This window comes from Coffea arabica, chromosome 6e (assembly GCF_036785885.1).
Source record: "Coffea arabica cultivar ET-39 chromosome 6e, Coffea Arabica ET-39 HiFi, whole genome shotgun sequence".
Taxonomy (NCBI): Eukaryota; Viridiplantae; Streptophyta; class Magnoliopsida; order Gentianales; family Rubiaceae; genus Coffea; species Coffea arabica.
In genome coordinates, this window is record NC_092321.1 from 15,167,123 (window position 1) to 15,176,423 (window position 9,301).

Genomic DNA, 9,301 nt, shown 5'->3' on the forward strand with positions numbered 1-9,301 from the left:
ATAAATGACCAGTTCCCTAACAACCAAAGGAATCTTGGTCTTGATTGAGTCCTAAAGAGTTTAAACATAAAACAAAATTGAGAGAGAAGTTCCTTTATTAAAAAGAAAAAAAAAAAAGTTCTTCCATTGAAGATAGTTAGGTAGATCTATGGAGAGTAACATGCATACTTTGGAATTCAATTTCACGTAGCTACTTATTTTTTTGTACTCAATCTTATTATTTTGTTACTAGCACTCCAATCACATTGTAAATTTTATACATAACTAGTTAAGTGGAATGTTAATGACAAACAACAAAAATGCCAATATGGCCTTGGGAAAAAAAAAGAATAGGCATATTATCCTTGGGATAAACCAAAAAAGAATTGACTTTTTTTTTTTTTTGTCGAAACGATAGATGTCCTATAACCTAATCTAGTCTAGTCTAAGGGGAAGGGGAGGGGGTTCGATGTGAGTACAGACTCCATCGATGAAGGTCACTTAAGACCGCCACAAATTGTGGCAAATTTGTGGGAGGCAGGAATTGAACCCCTGACCTCCAGCATCACCTTTAATGGTGATGACCACTGGACCAAATGGCCAGTGGCCAAAAAAGAATTGACTGACTTTTATCAATTTGTCGCTTTGAACTTTAGGGATCTATGCCATCCAAAGTTACAAATTGAATGGTCATATACTAAGAGACTTCTTCCAGAGAACACAGAGTTTGATGAAAGTACTATATGTTATATTTGAGCTTCGTTGGTCTTCAACACCACAAAAGTAAGAGAAAAAGAGAGCCCTTTTTAACTGTCTATTTGTTGTTTCTACTCCTCTTCTCTCTTTTTCCATTTCATTCATAACTTAACAAATGTAGTGATGAGTACAATACTAACTTCTTTCCTAACCTCTGACTCCTTGTGTGGAAATGCTATTTACCGTTTCATTCTTGAAAGTTGAATCTATACCTGTCGATTTTAAGTTTCAAACGATTCACCTTCTTAGAGATTGGATACCCTTTGTGGTAATGAATAGTACAATAAATGCTTCTCTTCGAGGTGAAATAATAAATGCTTTACCCATAAATTCTTTACCATGTCTAAGAATGTGGTTTTGAATTCTTTATCCTGGTGGGACTCATTATTACCTAAGAAAGAAAAAACTTACCACAATTTATAGAGTCAAAAAAGGTATTCATGGTAGTGGGGAGAAACCATAGCGTAAAATAAATGAGCTAGAGGAAAATTTTGAAGATTTCTGGTAGAGATGGTGACACTATACCAGCGGTCAATGAAAATGTTCTGCACTTCTTTGGTGTGAAATGATTAAATACTACTCCTTTGAATCTGGTAATACAAGCAAAGTTTTTTCTTTGGCTGTGGCCCCTATTCTCCTCTTTCCTCTTCCACACCTTTCACTCCAACCCTTCCCCCCTCAACAGCAAAAAGACTCCTTTTTCCCGTATTGGTAAATTTCTTACTTTCCCACTTCGCTATTAGCATTAATTTACTTGTCTCATGTTGCTTTACTTGACTCTGCCTCTCTAGCTCTCCGTCTTCCCCTCTCCCTAACCCACACTGAAGGTGAATAGCATTCACGAAGGACGCATACTGATCGAGTTTATAGGTGCATAAACCTTTTCAGTTCAAATCTTATTAGTAGTGGTAATCACCTTTTTCATTAATTAGTGCAAATATATAACTATGGCCATACCCCTATTATTATTGCTTTCATTGAGTGTGTCTTGGCATCCTCCTCTCTCTCTCACAAACTTGAACAGTTTGTCATAATTGTGGAATGCTGCCTTTCTGCAGACTTTATTTCTATGCCTAGTCATTGCTGAAATTGTCTATCAAGAACCGAACTTTGAAGGGCATCTTTTGCTTGATTGCAGCTGTGCAAAACCCAAGATTCTTCCTTTGTTCGTTGCTTCTAAGGATTTAGCTGTGAGCCCATAATTTTTTTTCCTCGGTTAAAGCAGGGTAAGTGCAGAAACTGCTTCAATCAGCTCAGGTTTGTATCTTTGGCTGGATTTGGACTGACCCTTTTTGTTTTTTGTTTTTCCTCTTTAAACAGAGGAAGAGGCCTAATGGAGGCAGAAAATGGAGATGGCCAATCCCGGTTGGAAGAATATGAAGTAATGGAGCAGATTGGCAGAGGAGCTTTTGGAGCAGCATTTCTTGTTTTGCATAAAATTGAGAAAAAGAAGTAAGAATCTCTTAAACCCCAGTTTTGCCATGTGGGTTGTGCCTAAGTGTGCGTGTTCTTGTGAATTTGTGTGTCTATATATTCTTTTTAATTTATGGGGTCTGTTTATTGGGTTATTCTGCACATATTGGTATATTTAATGAAAATCGGATAAAAATTCATAATTCTTTATCTTTTTGGTTTTCAGTTAATTCTTCAAAAATAAAAAAAATAATAAGCATTATTGGCTTTTTCTTCCCATTCTTCTTCCTTCTTTCCTTCTTGTTTCTTCTTTCTTCTTTGGCTGCTTCTTCCTCTTTCTTTTTTCCTCTAGCCATGTGAATTTAAGCAGAAGTATTTCAACAAGACATAGAAAAATCAGTTAATACCAAGAAGAAGATGCTAGAAAAAGCCCATTACAAGTAACTCAAGTAGGAAACAGAAATCAAGAAATTGATATAAAGAACAAGCAAGGATTCACAGAATTAACACCTAAATAAAATAATGGCTCTTGGGAAGAATACTGGCAGAAAATTACTTGACATTTAGTTCACAGTGGTTCTAGCTATTTCTTTACTAATATTTTCTTGAAATTTTGTAATTGAGAAAGCAAAAGGAGCCCTTTTTGTTGATAATTTTAGTAATAATTAATATGCATCTGGAAGTAATGTTGAAAATTGAGAAGTGAAACTAGTATATGATGCCTGTTTTCTGTTGGCTTGAAAATATAGCACAAGAAATTCTTTTGGTGTTGTTATTGTTATTTATTTTCATGAAATAGTGCACAAGAATATGAAGTGCCATTTCACTTTTTGCAGAGAATCTGATTCTTTCTATTCAACTTAATAAAAACAGTTTATGACCATGACCTTGGAACTAAAACTTTAGCATGGTTACTTTCATTTGCAGTTTGGAGCAGACTTTTTTTTTTTCCCTGACAAATTGTGTAATATGACCTTTGGTTTGTTTTTATTTGTTGCAGCAGTATAAACTTAAATCAGAATCCTAGGTTAATCTGGAAAATGTTGAACATCAAGAGTTATTGTGTTAGGACAACTCTTAAAGTATTCCTTTATTCATCTCTGTTAGGTATGTTCTGAAAAAAATTCGTTTGGAAAAGCAGACGGAGAAGTTCAAGAATACAGCACATCAGGAGGTAATTCCACAAGATATTTGGAAGTAGGCTTATCTGATTTGTTATACATGTAGTGCAATGCAGTGGTTCATAGGTAGTCAGAAGCTATAACTTGATTATTCTCCCATTTCATTATTTTGAAGTTTTTCTAAACATTGATACTCCTGAAACAGTTGAACTGTTTCACCAGTCATCATCCAACTCTTTTTTCCTTTCTTTTTTCTTTTTCTAACTCATTTAATGCTCAATAGATTTATCAGTTAGTTGTAGTCTTGCCTTGTTTGGATATTGGAATATATAGAATCAGATTCAATAGTAAATTTCCTTGGAAGAAGACTGAGAGGGTATACGTCTAATGTGGTTGGGAACTGAGCTGAACGATGGCATTTATAGGTTTGTCCTTTTACATTTAACTTAAGTCAGGTTCATGTTCAAATTTGGAACCTGTTTGATTTAATTCTTGAGCTCAAGTTCAACTATGATAAGCTTGAATTTGAATTGGAAGCTCTCTCTCTCTCTCCCTTTCCTCCCCCCCGGTTTCCTTTGATTAGCTCAAGACATGTTTCTCAAAACTTATTTTGGGCTCAAAACTCATTGCTTTGAAATACATATATATGACACTGAGGAATCAATTATATTGCTGTTGAAGCTGTTGAAGTACATGCCTACTGTGTTTGTAAAGATATATATTTAAAAGGATAATTTTTAAATATATACTTGAACTAACTCATAAAGACATTGAGCCTCATATTTCTGTGTTTAGATTTGAAACTGCAATAAAAAATAACACTAAAGTTAAAACTGAACTTATTTGAGCTTTATTCTGGTTAAATTTGCATCAAGCCAATGAAAACTTGAGCTTCAATAGCCAAGATAAGCTTCAAATTTGACAGAAATCTGTATTAGGTGAATAATCACTGAAGATCTATTGATAGAATATTTCTTGGCATGGTGAAAATTATAATGTGTCCTTTGCAGATGAATTTGATTGCTAAACTGAATCATCCCTACATTGTGGAGTACAAAGATGCTTGGGTAGACAAGGTATTAGTTGGTTTCCTCATATTAGACTTTTATGGGACTGAAGTCCACCATCAATATTCCTTTTCAATTGAACAATTCTTGCTGAAGTTGGGTATTGGAGAAGCCTTAACTTGTAAAATATTGCACAGGGTTGCTTCATATGCATCGTCACCAACTATTGTGAAGGTGGAGACATGTAAGTATCATTCTTAAATAGGACTGACATGTTGAGTAATGCTCCCTATCCTTCCTCTCTCTCTCTGCCATTGCCGATTCCTACCTCATATCCCAACATTACACCAATTGTGCTCTAGAAATTTTGATTTCATGATCATCTTCTTGTAAAACAGTTTTGCTAAACGAATTGTTCAATCCTTTTTCCTTTTTGTTTTTTACCAGGCGAGGGGTGGGGTTTAAGAAGCGGAGAGGGGGGAGGGAAGGTGTGAACCCAAGACCTCTAATTCCTAGGGCCTCAACCTTAGCCACTAGGCCAAGGCCTCCTTGGTCGAATTGTTTAATAATTCTGGAGGAATCGTAAGGGGAGATGGGGGATGTTTAACTTGCAAATTTTGTAACTAGTAAAAGTCTTTCTAATGTGAGTTCTTTTTTGTATGGTTCCAGATGTTTTTCCAATAGCTTATTCTAGAAAGATTGCATAGGTGTTCAACTGTTCCAAGTATTAGGTCTAGGAGATTACAAATTGGGTAGTGGGCTGAAGAATTTATATTCATATCTACTGTCTCTGGGAATGAATTACTCTTGAGGTGATTATGGTTTTGGATGAGCAGGGCTGAGATTATCCGGAGAGCTCGAGGAGCACTTTTTCCAGAGGAGGTAACCAGATAAAATTGCATGTAATTGAAGTTCCTTCACCCCAACTTTTGTTCACTTACCCAGTATTTCTTGTTATTGATTCATAGAAACTCTGCAAATGGCTGACTCAGCTTTTACTGGCTTTGGACTATTTGCATTCCAATCGCGTCCTGCATAGGGATCTTAAGGTACAGTGTAAAGCAATTATCAGATTGAAGGAATAATCAGTAGTTTGAAAGTTTAAACCATTCTGACCTGAGGTTAATTGACTCCAGTTATCAAACATATTCCTGACAAAGGAGAATAATATCCGTCTTGGTAAGGGGCCCAAAACTAGGGTGCTTTATAACCAATAGTTTCTATTTGTATCTGATCAGATTTGGTCATAAATGACTTATGCAGGTGACTTTGGATTGGCAAAACTGCTTGATGAAGAAGGCCTGGCTTCCTCGGTACGAATATACTTTGTCCACCTGGACATGAGTTCTTTTTATTCTTCTGTACCAGCTTACTCTATACCACCTTGAACAAGCGACACTCAGCTTGCCATTAGGTTTCCCTTATGCACGCAGACAGGCCCATCCAACACAGAAACACACACACACACACACACACACAGAGCCTTGCTACCCAAGAAGTGGTAGAGATGTTCCAGACTCTGTTTGTAATCTAATCACTTTCTTCATATTGCAACAAATTAGCTAGGGTGTTGTTTGTTTACTGTAATTACTTTTGGTTATGTGGAATCCTTGTTCTAAAATGAGATAGCCAATTCAAATGTTTGCCTCAACCTTTTACTGAGCTGGTGCTTGAAAACAGGTCGTTGGTACTCCAAACTACATGTGCCCTGAGCTCCTCACTGATATACCTTATGGCTACAAATCTGATATATGGTCACTTGGTGAGGAACAACGATGAAAGAATACATCCTTTCATATATTCAATCGCGTATCACTATAATTGACATCATTTTTCCATTTCAGGTTGCTGTATGTTTGAGATTGCTGCTCATCAAGCTGCATTTAGAGCTCCTGTAAGTTTAAATTTATGTTCTTAGATTAAAATGACATGTCATGGAGAGCAAAGTAATAAGCCACTAGTGATGTACTCACTAGAACTGAATCTAACAGGACATGACTGGACTTATTAACAAGATCAACAGATCTGCCATTTCTCCGCTACCTATAGTTTACTCCTCCACGCTGTAAGTATTTCTTCCCCCAAAACAACCAAGTAGTTATTCATTTTTGACTCTATCACTCAAGTATTCTGTTCGGTAAACTCACGGGTCAAGTGTTGACTGTAACTTTACAGGAAACAGATTATCAAAACCATGCTCAGGAAGAGTCCCGAACATAGACCCACTGTAAGTTGAGTCACATTGTCTCAAAATGATCAAATTATTGTAGTGATTCATTCCAATATCCCTATATCATGAATTCTAGGCTGCAGAATTATTAAGACATCCCCATTTGCAACCTTACCTCCTGCGGTGTCACAACCCACCACCTGTCTTTGTTCCTGTGAAGTCTCCGACTAACACCAAAGAGAAAGCTACAAAATCCTCGCCCAGAAAATCTAGTGGTGGTAAAAGTAGCGGGGACCGAGTGGTTAAAGTAAAAGAGAGGGGCCGAGTCCTGCCATTTGATGAGCATACTGATCTGCAGCCCAGAAATGTGCTGGAGACTAAAAAGCCAGTTAAGGAAAAACTTGAGACTAAGCGAGTTGATCCAACTAGCTATTCTGCAAAGATCTCCAATGATATGGATGATTCAAAAAGTGGGGACACAACTTGCGAAACCATTGTTTGCAATGGTGATTATCAGGAGAATTCCGACTCTTCATCACATAAAGAAAGCGTCAACACCGCAAACTCTTCTTGGTTACTATCAAATTCTCAGCCAGAAGAGCAAGAAAAGGCTGCTTCTGAGCATATTTTACAGTTTGATGAGGGCGAGACGGATTGTGTAAGAATTGAAGATTGGGAGACACTGGACAGTCAACATGTCAACGAGGAACCTGTAAATCGGTTAGAGGACCCTATTTTCGAAAGCGGCGGTAGATTGTCAGTATCCAGTGCAACCCATAGTGATAAAGCTGCATCTCTCGATAAAGAGGATATTTTCACAGAAGAGACTGCACCAGGATGTGTAGGAGATGCAGAGAGAAGCTCTCAGACAGACAAAATCGAAAATGCCGGTGCATGTGCAGGAGTTCCATTTGACAATGTAACAAGTGAGAGTAATGACACAAATCCTGCTAAGCCTGAGACAGAAATTAAAGCAGATACAATTGAGCGTTTAATGCAGCCCAAGAAAGAAAGCAATGATGTAAAGAGTAAGGTATTAGATGACATTTTATTGCTGAAGACACTAGCTGCAAATGGTAGCGATGAGAGCAAGAATGAATGGGAGAATCCGAGCCGACAAAGAGCTGATGCCTTGGAATCCCTGCTGGAGCTATGCGCACGGCTGCTTAAGCAAGACAAACTCGATGAGCTTACTGGTGTTCTGAAACCATTTGGTGAAGATGCAGTCTCATCCCGCGAAACAGCTATATGGTTGACAAAAAGCCTCATGAATGCACAAAAATTAGCTAAAGGATCCTGATCCTTTTTTTTTTTTTTCTGTTTTAATGACAGTTGGAGATTTTAGATTTTTTAAGCTTCTAGTAAGTTGCTGTAAAAAGAGTGGTGCATTTGCTGAGTTGCTAACATAGACTGTTGTGTTTCTTGAAGAGTCTTGTTCCAACTTCGATGAAGTTCTTGAGGATTGCATTTGAAGACAACTTGTTTAGCGGATTTTTTTTTTCTGTTTCTTGTGGATGACTTTTTGGATTGAGGACCTTCAGCATTTTTGTCAATGAGCTTCACTTTCAAAACTACTATTGTACTTAAAAAGTTCATTGGTATGCAGTTTGTGTTGTTTTTTTGGGCTTCTAGACAAATTAAATTCTCATGGTATTGTTTATCATTGCTAAAAATGTTGCAACTCTGGTTCATTGATTTGTTATTCACACGGCACCTCTACTTCTATTGTAGTGATTGAACCGGTTTCCAGTTGCATCTTGGAAGTCCTTGCGACAGAAGGGAACGGCAAAAAATAAGATAAGATAAGATGTGAAGTTTGACCCGAAATTTATGACTAGAAGTGATTAGGGGGTTTTAATGGACAAAATTTTCTTCACCACTTATTGATTAATTGTGGACTTTAATTTCCGGTTCTTACACGGCTCAATTAGTCCATTTTCAACATAAAATCATCAAGTCTATAGTCTTGGCATTTCTGGTATTGTTGAAAGCGACAAGCACTTGTATGAAGTTCCATTTATCTGTTCGCTTGTTTTTTCTTTGAGAAGATGTTACTTGAAAAGTCAGACAAACATTCAAGATTGAGTTATTTTGGTAATCAATTCTTAATTTGACTCCAACAATCTTTTTAACTTTATTAACCAATTTCTCCTAGGTAAGTTGGCTATAAAAAACAATCTAAAATCTCTATTTGGATTGTTGGTCAAAGGTTCAAATCTCGCACCTTACAATTAAAAATCTCTATTTAGATTGTAGGTCAAGAGTTGTCGGTCATGAGTGTTATTTGAAAAATCAATAACACATTATTTGACAAATATTCAAGATTGAGCTATTTTGGTGATCGATTCTTAATTTGACTCCAACAATCTTTTGAACTTTATGAACCAACTTGTCCTAGATAAGTTGGCTATAAAAAACAGTCTAAAATCTCTATTTCGATTGTAGGTCAGGGATTCAAACCACTTCACCATGAAGTTAAAACAAAATGTAAAGAGTGTACCAAAGCATTCCTTTGCTCTAGATAAACATTTCTTCGTTCTAATTCCTTAGACAACCCAGTTGGATTCCCTCTTCCCTCCTAGTATAGCTGTTGTTGATTGACTAAAAATAAACATTTCTTCGCTCTAACCCCTTAGACCACCCAGTTGGATTCTCCCTAGCTTTCCTTTGATCTGCATAAACATTTCTTCCTTCTAACTCTTTACATAACCCAATTGGATTTCCCTTCCTCTGATAATATTAGGTATTGTTGATTGACTGAAAAAAGGCAAAAAAATGCATAAAAAGTGAAACAAAAAAAAAAGCAATAAAAATTGTATACATTAAGGAAGCCCAATAAGATCAATGGTATGCCA

The 9,301-nt window shown here is 36.6% G+C and overlaps 1 protein-coding gene across 8 annotated transcripts; it reads left to right on the forward strand.

Moving 5' to 3' along the window:
- The first annotated feature begins 1,322 nt into the window (after window positions 1–1,322).
- On the forward strand, window positions 1,323–8,017 carry LOC113696944 (serine/threonine-protein kinase Nek6). 8 transcript variants are annotated; one of them, XM_027216324.2, is made up of 16 exons: window positions 1,323–1,446; window positions 1,527–1,643; window positions 1,794–1,961; window positions 2,056–2,187; window positions 3,256–3,322; window positions 4,280–4,345; window positions 4,474–4,520; window positions 5,113–5,158; window positions 5,245–5,325; window positions 5,413–5,455; window positions 5,540–5,589; window positions 5,957–6,038; window positions 6,121–6,170; window positions 6,268–6,341; window positions 6,452–6,503; window positions 6,583–8,017. In XM_027216324.2, exons 4-16 carry the CDS (start codon window positions 2,069–2,071, stop codon window positions 7,744–7,746), a joined length of 1,941 nt encoding a protein of 646 aa, XP_027072125.1. In that variant the 5' UTR covers window positions 1,323–1,446; window positions 1,527–1,643; window positions 1,794–1,961; window positions 2,056–2,068; the 3' UTR covers window positions 7,747–8,017. The 8 variants fall into 8 exon arrangements, with proteins under 8 accessions (XP_027072125.1, XP_071911518.1, XP_071911513.1 ...); XM_072055417.1 differs by having other exon boundaries at window positions 1,874–1,961; XM_072055412.1 differs by having other exon boundaries at window positions 1,527–1,605.
- Window positions 8,018–9,301: the final 1,284 nt, after the last annotated feature.